Below are 14,026 nucleotides of genomic sequence, written 5' to 3'. Positions count from 1 at the left end.
TATGGCTGACAACTTTGGTTTTCTGCTCCTAGTGTATTTGAAAAGCTTAAGCAATTGCTTAAGTGTCAATTGGTGATTTAGTAGGTTGGATTTAATGATATGGAGTATTGTTGTGGCATGAAACAAGTAACTTCGCTTAGCAAATATATATGCAGGTTTTGCACATCGGCAGAACAGAGATCTCTATAAATGGTATAGAGTTTATAAGTTTTTTTTTTTTTGGGATCATGATCTGAACTTCTCGCCGGTCATGATCCCAATTCTTTGACATGTACTAATCGCACATCTCGTGTTGTACTACCTTCGCCGTTGAATCAATTACTGGTAAATTTTATGCAAAAGAGTAACTAATTGGTTCTGACATGGACTTGCTGCATTTTAACCTGCTTTTAGTAGCACAGATTCAGCAACATAATAGGAATTCTGCTCATGACATTCTTCAGGAAATCAAAGGGAATCAGTAGAATTAGACTTTACTGATTTGAAAAAATCAAATTACCCTGATTTACAACCGGTAATTGAAAAATAGTCACAGTTTCAAAAGTAATCGAAATTTAACTACTTTTTCATGTAAAGATGAAATTTGAACAAGAATATCCTTAAAATTTTGGAAAAAGTCCAGTATAATATGCTGGGAATTCGAATTTTTACATATGAGATTCCATTATGATGTGCTGGAAGTTTATACGCAAGAGCTCCATAATCAAACATATTATGTTGGAACTTTTCGTGTTTCAGTTAGGGTATTTTTGTCCCGATTTTATATCCGCATAAAATAGTGATTATTTTTCAATAACTTTGCAAACACTGACTATTTTTCGATTACCATTCCAACATGGCTAGCCCATGCTATTTTCACAAAAAAAAGAAACTAAGGTTAGACTTTGAATTCAAATGGATTTCCAAACTAACAATTGCCAAAATTCTTCCGATTGAGAAGGAACACCCCTACAAGAAAGTTTGAACCTACTGTGCATAACAAACAATCCAAATAAAAATATTACATACATAATGTACTCAAAAGCAGATTCAGAATTTAATTTTAATGAATTTATTAAAATTATGGGTTCCGAACTTAATATTAATTGGAATACTTTTTTGAATTTTTCACGTAAACACACCACAGAATATAAGCCAAAGAGTTGGGTTCAATTGACCATGATTGCACTTTGTGTAACTATGAAGTCTGTAGTTTCTTGTTGTCCTTGTGATGATCGTGCATGTAATTCATTGCTCTATAATTACACACTTATTGGGAGTAGGTAGTCAAAGAATAGAAAAGCATGTTTTGATAAGGTCAAACATGAACCTAATTTTGGTTACAAACATTTCCAACAAACTTATGTAAATTCATGAAATTGTTAAGGCATATGATCGATTACTCATCCTTTAATTGTTCTATTAAGAGTTATACTTTAGCCTCTTTTTTAAGTTAACATCAGTTAAAATTGATTGTTTAATTAGTAAAGTGACCAACAAAGCACAATTTATATTTATTGAATGTTAAGATTGTTTAATTGGATCATGAGGACAAATTAAAGTTTAACAATAAAACTATAATCTTAATTTTTCCCCAATCTGGTGTTTACACACCATATCAATAATTTAAAATAACACGTAACATACGAACATAAAAACACAAAAATTAATATCTCTGTAAACACAGAAGCAGACGTGAATATGTTGTTCCCATACCCAAAAAAAATTAGTTTTCCCTAATTGAAATAATAAATGCAACAACTTTTTAAGGGATGGAAGTATAAAATATACAACTAATAAACTTTTTCAAGAAATGAAAAGAAAATAGTAAAAGTTTAATGTTGACAGAAATATCTAAGAAATGTGGCAATATCATACACAAGAATGTTTAAAATAAACTTTTCTACTATTTCTCTTTTCAACTCTATAAAATCTCAGGTGCTTTATCTTTTATTTCTTTTGTACGATATAGTAAATTACAAGCAGTCTCTAGATCTATACTGAAAATTTCGATATATTGAAAACTAATTAATTAATCAAAAGAATGAATTACTTATAGAAATACATGTTCAAGTATTTTAAATCAACTCGAAATAGTGTTAGGGGAGCAAAAAATATCTCCTGATTTTTGCTATCCCACGGATAATTCTCTCTACTTTCCACTAATAATTCTGTTATGGTTTGATAATGTTAATTAAAGAAGCCCCATTAGAATTTTTAGAGGAGAATAAATAGGGAAAATGACATTGTATAGCCCTCTCAAAATAATAGCCGAAACGATGTATATATATATATATATATATATATATATATATATATATATATATTTTTTTTTTTTTTTTGTATATATATACATTTTGTATACAAAAACTATACAAATTTTATACACTTTTTCGATTATCGAATATAAATAGTTTCTGGCGCTCGCTAAAAATGAAATTTGCCCGAATAAATAGGCGCAAACATGTATATATCTCTTTTCTTGTAACAAACTCATATATTCCAAACATAAATATTCCTTGTAAAGACCTATATATAGACGCATAGGAAAATAACATGCATACAAATTGGCTTTTCTTTTTTTATACTATAGTCGACGCACCTTGAATGTTCTATCGGTTATTTAAATAAATTACATAATAAAATTTGGATAAATTAAAAAATACCTGTATTTCTTTTTGAGTTGGTTGGGGGTACTCTCATAATTTTTCTTTTTTAACTTCACAAACGACAAGATCACAACTTTGGATGAATTCTAAGCATACAATTTTAGCAATTACACGTATGCAGATATTTTTTTATAAAATTATTATTTTTATTCAAATTGCAATAAATAATAAAAGAAATATTTTTTTCCTAATATACATGATAGTAGTAATATTTTTTTAAAAATTCTCCCTATTGATATCTGTCACTGACTCTCATAAAAATAAAATAAAAATAAAAATATAGAGAAAAAGCATCTGTGGGGAAACCCTAATTTCGTCGATTCAGTTTCATTTCAGCCTCGCATTACCTATCTCTCTATTTTTCTCTCTCTCTCCCTCTCATACTCTGTCTATATTCAATTCCCCAATCTCTCTCTTTTTTTCTCTCTCTAAAAATTCCCAACTCATCCGTGTTCTCGAAAATTCTTCGCCGGTATAACGAATCCTCGATCGATCCGTCCACTCCTCTTCCCTTACAGGTATGCTTCTATTGATCTTCTGTAGCGGATTGATTATTATTTTCTCCTTTTTTCTTCTTCTGATTTTTTATTATTATTTAGATTAGATGTCGGTTTGGAGGATTGATAAATTATTAGGAATTTTCGTTTACTTTCTACGAAGGGGAATTTGGCGCTTATGTTGGTTATATAGCCATGTAAATTTTCCTTGTATTGATTTGTGTTTTTGGTCATGATTAGTGTTAGGGAAAATAAAATGATCCATGTGTAAATGAATTTTCCATGGATAAAGGAGGATGGATACGGTAAAATTCGGGGCCCGGGAAAAAAATAGTCAAATTATGTTTAATCCTCAAAATGATGGATGGCGGACATGGAAAATGATGGGCTCCTGATAGAGCAGAATGGATATAGAGTGATTCATATTATTGACAATCATTGGATTTAGGCATTCGGGCGTAGTTGTTATTGTTATGTATGGATAAAATAGTCCAATTATGTTGAATCCTCAAAACAATGGTAGTTATGGGACTTGGAATGGATGGAACTCAAATCCAGCAGAATGGATATGGAAGATTTTTTTTAATGACCGAGAAATCAGTCTGGGCCAATCCTTAGGACCAACCGCAGCCTACGAATAATAGAGGATTCATATAGCTGACACATCTAATTTGGATTGAAGCATTTAGGGGTATTCATTGTTGTTATTATGCAGGGAAGTTGTGGTTTTATGGGGTAAGGATGGGTTCGGCTGGAGAAGCTGCCAAAGGAAATGGGATTGCAACAAGCTTCTATTGGAAAAGCTGGATCTTCTTTTTCTTTGTATTGGTTCCCCCCCTTGTTTTGGCGAAAAATGCTCACAAGTAAAAGATGCTGAAATGATTGTGAGATATCTGCTGCCATTCACCCCTCGCATTGGCGAATAGCTCTAAATCAATGTTCTCAAACGTGTGCTTAAAGTGGGCTTAAGCCCTGGAGCGAGGCACAAAACATGTTGAGCGCTTTGCCTCGCTTAGCGGGCACAGTAGTATCGTCATCAAGGCTCTAATGCATACTTTTCCTTGCTAATGAGCGTAATCCTGAAGAGGCGGCACTAGATAATTGATATATAACTTTCTCGTAATCTTTTTCAATTTCTTTGTCAATATATTTGTTATTGATGCTTATAATTATTAGTCTTGGATTACACATATATATTTGTATTTTTCTCCATTTCCGCCTTTCTTCATTAAAACCCACATATTATTTGTGCTTTGCCCTTAAAGCCCCCAGCGCACCTTAGAGCTTCTTTGCGCTTTTCGCCTTTGATAGCACTGATCTAAGTATAACACTGTTTAAGATCAGAAATGTCATGACCATATTGTGCTAAAATAGTTGCAACCATGTTGAGGATCAGAAATGCCATGACTGACTTGTTCTATTTGAAAATCAAATGTAATTTGAAAGCAATTTCTCATCAAGATAGTCTTTACTTTCTTGTAAGTTAATTATAGATGGAATATCTTGTATGCGTAAGTCTCCGTGGATTATGGGACTTACATAAGAATTTCTATGGTAAATAATTGATTGATTGCCAGTTGCAATTTGGATAACTGTAGTTTCTTTTGGGCGGCGGGGTTGTGATGTTTGTGAAATGTTGAGTGAGGGTCATTAGCATCGTGCAATTACTGATGCATAAATAATTGATCTTGGATGGTGTTTTGAATGAGATCGAGGATGGACATTTAGATGTTGCTGCTTGAGACATTTCTTGCCTCTAGTTAACAAGAAACTACACCTAGGATAGTCTTAATGCAGTTTTCTGCATGACTGAAAATCCCCTCTTTTGTGTAATCACGTGAGGCATTCGTCTCAGGCATATGCATTGCCACTCAAATTGCTAATTGGAGATGCCTTTGAATAGGTAAGGTATTTAGGATTCTCGATTGATGTAGTCAGTGTTGAAGTTTACTAGGCTACGGACGATGAAACAAACCTACAGACAATCCTTTGGGTGGAATTTTATTAGGATTACCTGGATAGACACTCCTTTCTATTAGTTAGTAGTATCTCGATTGGTACTCATTTCTGTTAATTTTCCATGGGCTTTGGCTTCTGATCTTATAGAATGAGACTTACTTACTTCATTTGTGTATCTGCTTTTGCTCTCCGGCTGCGGTAACATTAGAATCTCTATTCTCGTCGTATGACCAGACTTGCAGTAGAATTCTTGTTGGCTCAGCTTTTCTGCAAGTTTAAAAGAATTGCTCAAAACATGCAATAGTAACATATGTTGACCCTTCTCTGATAATGCAAGTTTGTGTTCATGTCTCCTCTTCGTATGTGAGTTTAATCAATGCATTGCGTTATATCATTATCAACTCATTAAATTTGTTGTTTCAGAAAATAAATGAATTGTCTAACAGATAAAAAGGGTCCATGTTCATCTATAGTTCTGCCTTGCTTCCTTGTATGTCAGTTGATACTGAGATGTACACATCAAGCCTAGGAAATTAAAAACTTCAGTTATATATATCCTCATATCAGTGCCTTTGATGTTGTTATGGAACTTATTAGATCTTCCTCTCTTAAGGGGAATGTGCAGGCCACTACTCGTCTACTCTTTTTCGACAAGAAGTCGTTTTCTTCTTCAAACTTGATATTGTAATTTTTATTGATGAAGAGCCTCTTATTGAAACTAAACTTACTCTATTATTTTTCTTCTCTACTATAGATTTTTGAATTAGAAGCTGCAGCAATGTCTCCAGCATCTAGGTCCAAGCCAAAGGACAAAAAGGGTGGCAAGGAACCACCCAAAGCTGCTTCAAAGCCTTCAAGTGTAAATGCAGGTGCTGCAACACCCACTAGTGGATACAATCCTCTTTTAGGGACATTCCATACACTTGAGACAGCTCCTGTGACTTCAAATGCTGCTGTTCATGTGAATGGTCGTTTCAGAAATATTGACGAGACAGATGACCATAGTGGGCACTCACTTGGAGCTAGCACAGAGTATGATTCTGTTTCCAATAATGGTAGCTGGTCTGGTGAGTCTGAGGACCATAAAGAGAAAATGTCCAATCCTCCTCCCCGGCCAGAGGCAGTACCTGGCTCTGATAACGACAAGCGCGAAAAAATCCGTCAGAAAAATGAGAAGAAGCATCAACGTCAAAAGGAGAGACGAGCTCAAGAATTGCATGAAAAGTGCAGTGGCTATCTCATGTCGAGAAAGCTGGAAGCTCTTGCCCAGCAGCTTGTGGCTATGGGATTCTCTTCAGAACGAGCTACAATGGCTCTTATCTTGAATGAAGGCAGAGTAGAAGAATCAGTGTCGTGGTTATTTGAAGGAGGTGAAGAAGCAGATAAACATAAGGAACATAATCTTGATGGTGGGGGTAATCTGAAAATTGACATTTCAGAAGAGCTTGCTCGAATTGCAGACATGGAAATTAGCTACAAGTGCTCCAGACAGGAGGTTGAAAGAGCAGTAGTTGCCTGTGAGGGTGATCTTGAGAAGGCTGGAGAAACTTTGAGGTCTCAAAAGCAGGAACCTCATTCTGTGCCATCTAAGCCTGAAGAAAGTGGTGATCCTCCTACCATGGGCAATGGCAAGCTTCCAGTTGCCAACAGCCAGAACTTACTAAGAGCACCTGCAAAACCTTCATCCAGCACAATATTGCCAAAGAGGGATGACAGAGACTTCAATTACACGAAAGTTGCAGCCACATCAGGGTCTTCTGCGGATAATGGGAGCAAAAGTATACAATCATTAAAAAAAATTCAACCGAAACTGGACTGGGCCAAGCCACCGCAAGTGGTGGTGCCTGCTGACAAAAGGTGGCCAAATGCAGGATCGAATCCTTCTGTTTCCTATTCTTTGGCATCTCCTCTGCAGGCATCAGCCTCATCTGCCAAGTCAGAAGCTCGTTATGTGGCTGTAGGAAATGAGTTGAAGAATCTACAGCTAGGAACCGTGAGAGAACCAGTCATAGTTATGCAACGACCCAATCAATCAATTAATCCTAAGCAGACTCCCACCTCAACTGTTAGCTCTTCTCCACCTGGAACTGCAGCAGGGTGGTTTCCTAACAATTCTATTGAAACAATGAAACCCAATGGACTGATGCCACATATTCCTGGCACAAGAAGCCTAAGCACAAATGGTGTCAGCACAAACCAGTTGTACAGCCAACTTCAGTATCAACAGCACCAGCAACCACAACAACTTGTTTCTAGCAATGGCTCACTTGAATCACCAGGAATAAGCCGGGGGAATAGTTTGTGGAATAGAACAGGTGCTCTGCAGACACAAACCCTTTCTCCGGCTTCCTCGCTTGGACTCTTCTCTGGGTTTGGAACCAATGGTACATCTGGATTATCATCTCCAGTGGATTGGAACAGTGGTGGTGGCTCAATGGTGCAGCTAGATTACGCCAACATAGACTGGAGTTTAGATCGCGGGACTTCATCATCGAGATTAGGTGGCATGTGGTCAACGACGAATACTTTTATGCCAAACAATGCTCGTACATATGATTCATTTACCCCTGGACTCGGTGTTACATCTGCCATGAGACCTGTTCTGTCCAATGGAGGTGGTGTCTCAATGCCCGGATTGCAGGAAAGAGTTGCGACAGCGGAAACATCTACTGGTGGTTCTCGGGAGTGGACTTCTCCATTTGAAGAGAGAGATCTTTTTAGCTTACCAAGACAGTTCGTTTCTTCCCCTTCACTGTAGGAGTGGTGAAGTGGAATTGAAATGAATAAAAAGGAGAAAGAAATGAAAGAGACAGGTAAATGTGCTTGAATTTGATGTTGGTGTCGGTTCTTATGATGCTATTTCCATGTTGATGTTTGTTATGATCATCTTAGTGGGAAGAGCATCCCAGTCCTTTGGTTTATACTTGTTTCTTCCCTATTAAATTCCTGTTTTCGCCCCAACCAGCCTCCCTTTAATTCTCAAACATAAAGTACTCTCAAGAAAAATAAAAAGGAAACAAGAAAAATGTCTCCCTTTACATCAAGCTTAACAATTTAACTTACGAGTCACTATTAAAGCGAAATTAGTTCAAATTATTCATTTGCAGTAAGAAGAATAATATCAGAGGTACACATCACAATTCCTTTGATTGAATGACTCTTTCCCTGTTCTATATGCATCTAGCATCTCTATAACCCACTCATTTTCTTCGAGATTATTTCTTCTGGAGAGGTTGTTTTTGGACTTTCTTATATCTCGTACTAGTTTTGGTAACCTAGGCCTCGTTCGTTATTATATATTGGTGTAGAAAAGACTGTCAGAATATTCCCTATGGTACTTGGTGGTAGCGGAGGTGGAATTCTTTTTCGGAGCTTGAAATCTTGGCTCCGCCTCTGCCAGAGCTAGCACTTACAGCAAAGGCAGCACATTTGTAGAGAAGTGCATTCACAACCTCGCTTCTTGTTGGATTTTGTAGTCCTGATTCATCAGCAATATAGGCTTTGAGAGCACTTAACTTCGAGTCAGAGAAAACAAACCTCTTTTGGATACAATCCCTGTGTTTCGACTCGATAACAGGTGAAACCAAAGGACCATCAAATGGTGATGGAAATAGGGAATCCTCAGCAAAGTATCATATTGGAGATATTTTGGCATTAGAATTTCGAGTTAGTGCAGCCCAATCTCTCAAAAAATAGTAAGCACTACATGCATCTCCTACTTTGTGTGAAAAACGAACACTAAGTGCTATTCCTCCGCAATCAAAATGGCTAATTTGGACTACAGTTAAGGCGCGATCAATACAACTATCCCAAGCCCAAGGTAAACCTTGACGAAATGTCAATTCTTTGATATTTGAATTTGGATGATGAATAACTTTATCCATTTGAGAACTAATTTGAACTTCAAAGAACTCAGCTCCACTATCATCACAATCAATAGTGGCATTGTCTTTTAGACGTCCAGCCCAAGGATAGTAACAAGTTAAAGCTTTTGACAAAGAGTTTGCTAAAAGATTTGATAGTTGTTTAGGTCCATTTGACAAAGAGTTAAAACTTGATGTTTGGGGTAGAAAAAAAAACAAGGGGCATATAATTGTGAGTAAGGCCTTGATCTAAAAGGGAAAGTTTGTGACATCTTTGAGTAGATGGGGTGGGAGAGGAGGGTTTGATTATTTTCTTGGAAATTGTTGATAGCAATCTTGATACACTCGCCATCTCTACAAACCTTTACCAATGACTCCTTTTTTTTCCCCCTATAAAGCTTTATAATACTTAACCAGATATGTGTACATACATACACACCAGCCTTCAACCACTGCAAAAAAAAAAAATTAAATAGACAAAGTTCCAAATTAAGCTTTGCCAACTTGCATCGAGTTGACATTAATATTAAAATTTAAAAAGTAAAGACAAAAACCGCGTGAAATTGGGCATCTATACGTGGAGTATAATTAATATTAAATGGTTGTAAATTATTTTGATACCCCAACTTTACCTTAAAAATCAAACTCCTCCTCCAGTATTAAACAATAGACATTATGCTCGTTCTATCATATGCTATTTTACTCTTAACATTTTCAATTCCTCCTCTTTGCATATATTTTTAATTATATTACATGAGACATATTTTGTCTTTAGCTAAGTGCGTTACCAATGTAAATATCTTATTATAAATTTTATAATTAAAGCTCAATAAAATTTAACTAGAATAGTACTTTTATGAATTTTTAACAAAATTTATCGTTGCTTTTTTTATTGTTACTTTAATATTAAGTATATATTTCAGTTTTACTTTCTCTTTTATACTTGATCTTTATATATATATAATATTTTTATTCTTATTAATAAAATATTTTCTATGATAAAAAAATGTTTTCGAAGCTGTAATTTAAAGAACATATAAGGTATAAATATGCAATTTTTTTAGGAATTTATTATAAAATTTTCCTCTATTTTTAATTATTATTTTTATATTAATTCACTAACTTTTATTTGATTGATATTAATAAGATCTTTTATTCTAATATTTTAATTGCGCCCATTTCTTTTATTATTCAATTTTAATAAATTATATATGATTGGTTATCATTTTACAATTTTTTAAAATTTTAAAAAATTTATTTTCTCTATAGATAAATTCATAATATAGATTAAGAAAAATATTGTGATATTAAAAAAAAAATAGAGACCAAGGCTGATAAGATTGAGGGTATAATAGGTATTTTAAAAATATAATTGAGTTTGGAAGAATAGAATGTCTATTGTTTAATGTTGGAGGGGGAGTTTGATTTTTAAGACGAAGTTGGGGGATCAAAGTGATAGATGCCCAATTTCACGCGGTTTTTGTGGTAAATACATATTGGTATTGGACGATTAAACCAAATCAAACCATGATAAGTTTATATATTTTGGTATAAACGTTTGGTGCACATAATGTTTTTACAGAATATAATGGTTCTTGCAATGGTGATATATTTAATTAATACTAACTGACAATGTAAAGAATATTCAATGTACTTTGATGGGATATGACAGGTTACACAGGAGTATTTGTTTGAGTATGGATCACTATTTATTATTTAAAGGTACATACAATTAACTTTTAACAGAATTGATTGTACAATTTATTTGTTGTATACTCTATTGTTTATCCGAAAAATGGATAGAATTAAATTTGTACGTAGTTCTAAGGGTATGTGATGTAACTTGACACAAATCGTAAGAATGAATAGAAATATCGAATGTTTGACTGTAGAGAATGAGAAATAAGCAAAGTTGGGAAGAAGATAATATATAGATTAAGCAAGATGAATCAATCTATGAAGCTAAAAAAATGATAACTTTTCAATATAGGAGTGTATGATATCTCAGTTACCATGTATGCAAAAACTTAATCCTTACAGAAATAATAATCATCCCCTTTATAGTGGAGGGATCCTACTTTAGATATAATTAAAATTACATAGTGGGAGAACCATGATAAATCAGATTTTCGATAATTCCTGCCAGGATTCTCTCCTCTAGTGGGATTGCAACGACTCTTGTCTATGAGCTCGATATTGACTCGAGCTCGATTCTGACTCGGATCCTTGTATTGATTCGGGGTCAGTGTTGGTCGGTCTCTGCCTCATAAGCTCGATAACTTCACTTTGCATCATAGTTCGATTTGGATTCGAGCTCGATAATGATATCGAGCTCGACATTGATCGGTCCCTAGGGCTCGAAGTTTGGTGACCTGACTTCGGACCTCAACCTGCTATTATGAAGACGCTTCTCCGATCCAATGCATTACCATTTCAACTTGTTCGTACGAAGGACTAACTATTGTTTACTGTATACAGATAGTCCCCTCGTTTCTCGTGAAGGATGTAGCGAGAAACGACATGATTTTCCAACGGCTCGATCAGATATAAGCTGACGTTTACATTGGGCTCGATCATGACGCACGTGACAGCTGTTCCGTCAGTTTAGTTTTTCAAGGCATTTAATGCGTGTTAGACGGTGGTCGGCCATTATTGAAATTGAACCGCCATTGCTATACCTATAAATAACACCTTTTTTCACTTTTAATCAATTTTACATCTTCAAACTCTAAATTTTCTAACTTCTTTCTCACACTTTCTGAATTCACTCGCAAATCTGTAATTCTTCTATGCAAAATCTTTCTTCAAAAACACCAAATCTTTGTTACCTCCTTCTATTATCGATCTTTAAATCCAAAAATGGCGAAAATATCAAAAACCATTCCTCGGAAAGAAAAAGCTTCTTCTTCACAGCCTGCGCCGACAAAACACCGGTGGAGCCACGGCTTGAGGAATGCGTTCCTGGGGCGTGTGTTCTTACGTCTGATTTTAAGGTCGACAAAGGCTCGTCGGTTCCCGGCCGATGTGAGCATGTATCGAGGTATATGTGTTCGATAACCGAGAGGCACCTCGAACAGCTAAGGAAAGATTGCAATTGGGAGAACAAAGAAATAGTAATCCCGTCTTCTGAAGAAGATATCACCACTTACGTGAAAGGGTTTTTAAGTGTGTATACTTATCCTTTCACGTTAGGTCCCCTCAACCCTGTTATTATTGATTTCTGCCGTCAATACCAAATAACCCTAGGCCAGATCCATCATTCTTTTTGGCGGATCGTTATTTTGATCTGTTACTTCGTGAACAAAATCAAGGGGATGCCTTTCACCTTCGACCATCTCATCCGATTGTACTATCCTCGCCTCTTTCGAGGCGGGTTAATAAAACTTCAGCGTCGGGCTACCAAGGTTCTGTTCTCGAGTATAGACGAGGACAGGGATCGAGGATGGATGGGCAGGTTCGTTCGAGTAAAGACTTCAGACCTGATTCCGACTGAAAAGATGCCTTTTTCCGAGGAGTGGAACATGAAGCGTAAGTGTAATTCTGCTGTTATCTCCTACTATTTTGCCCCTTCGTTCCTTTTCTCACCTATATCCCCCTTTTGTGATGCAGTGGTTCCTTGGATGCCTGGTGCAGTCCCCGATCTCAAGAATTGGGTACGGGATCTAGCTTCGACCTCCACATTCGCCGAGCGCTTGTGGTGTGATTTGTCAAAGGGCCGATGAGAGGACAAAAATCATGGTGAGCCTCTTTCTCGTATCTTTGGTAGTTCGAACGAGATGCTTTCCATATACTTAAATCAATTTTCCTGTATGTAGGTGTGGGCAAAGATGCGATTTTGAGGCCCTCATCCGTCTAGGAAGAGGCTTCGACTTCTGATCCAAAGCTAGTGAAGGATAATAAGAGAAAAAGGGCCTCCGCCTCCGAAGATCCAAAACCGAAGACGAGGATGGCTCGTAAGCCGAGGAAGAATACCATTCCTTTGACCGTAGAATCAGTTCTGCGTCTAGGGGATTAAGATGATGATGAAGAAGAAAATGACGGGTCCGTGCTGGTGGCCCAAATGAAGAAAACCATCGATGCCCCAAAGGCAGCTGAATCGATGGTGATTTATAAAGCTCCGCCTCAGACTGAGGAGATATCGGAGGAAGGTTCGGGCAGAGTCCCCAAATCATCAGGGATCGAGGATGCTTCCCACCGAAGTCAACAAACGGTGGGTATATCGGAAGGAGCCGGTCCTGAAGCTCTCCGAACTGAGGAGAACACCCCAAACAAGTCGCTTAGGGAAATATTAATCGGAGACTCGCCCACTCTCCCTGCCTTTTTTGAAAGGGCAATTCGGGAAGCCCAAGCTTTGGTGGCCCTCGAGATGAGCCGGTCTCATGTAGGGGAGGACCCCTTCTGTGATTTATTTACTGGGGTCGAAGACGCTGCTGGCCCTAGTGATGTGTCAGACCTTTTCTGCGAAGTGCATCAAGCTCTGAATCGGGTAAGCTTTAACTCTCTTCGTTGATATTACTTTTATGTTTGCTATTCTTTTCTAACTTCTTTTCTTATTTTTTTTGCAGGCCGTGGCAGTTCATCGAGAAGTACGTTCTCGGTCTTGAGCTGAGCTGCATCAGTTTGAGGCCGACCTACGATAGGTTGCGGAGGGAGGAATGCCCTCAGACTCCTTTTCGGGCAAAGAGAAGAAGAAATCAAAGGCCTTCGAGCTGAGTTGGCCAAGGCTCATCAAGACCAGAACGACCTGACCGAGCAGGTAATGATAATATTAAGAATTCATGGGCTTGATTCGGGATTAGAGGCTAATATTTCGATCTCACAGCTGCAGCAGAAACTCGAGACGATCGGGCAGCTTCGTGAGGAAGTTGATATAATAAGGGCGGAGACCATGGGATGGAAATATAGCACGGTCTGTCTTACTGCAGAAAAGGATACTGTTCGGGCCCAATTGTCATCGACTGCAAGCCAACTTCAAGGCATGAAGGAGAAGAGCTCGGTTCAAGGGAGAGGAATTGAGGAACTCGAGGCTCGGTTGGCCTCCGAACTTGCCAAGGCCAAA

At 37.0% G+C, this 14,026-nt stretch overlaps 1 protein-coding gene across 1 annotated transcript; it reads left to right on the top strand.

Annotated features, from left to right (window-relative positions):
* Positions 1-2,960: 2,960 nt before the first annotated feature.
* LOC104099920 (uncharacterized) lies at positions 2,961-8,025 on the top strand. Its single transcript, XM_009607052.4, has 2 exons — positions 2,961-3,166; positions 5,859-8,025. Exon 2 carries the CDS (start codon positions 5,883-5,885, stop codon positions 7,860-7,862), a length of 1,980 nt encoding a protein of 659 aa, XP_009605347.1. The 5' UTR covers positions 2,961-3,166; positions 5,859-5,882; the 3' UTR covers positions 7,863-8,025.
* The last annotated feature ends 6,001 nt before the right edge of the window (positions 8,026-14,026 follow it).

This window comes from Nicotiana tomentosiformis, chromosome 6 (genome assembly GCF_000390325.3).
Source record: "Nicotiana tomentosiformis chromosome 6, ASM39032v3, whole genome shotgun sequence".
Taxonomy (NCBI): Eukaryota; Viridiplantae; Streptophyta; class Magnoliopsida; order Solanales; family Solanaceae; genus Nicotiana; species Nicotiana tomentosiformis.
The sequence above is the reverse complement of the archived record's forward strand: the minus strand, read 5'-3'. Positions and strand labels throughout refer to the sequence as shown.

Excerpts from the sequence above, each read along its gene's own strand:
- LOC104099920 (XM_009607052.4), top strand. The coding sequence starts at position 5,883 with ATGTCTCCAGCATCTAGGTCCAAGCCAAAGGACAAAAAGGGTGGCAAG.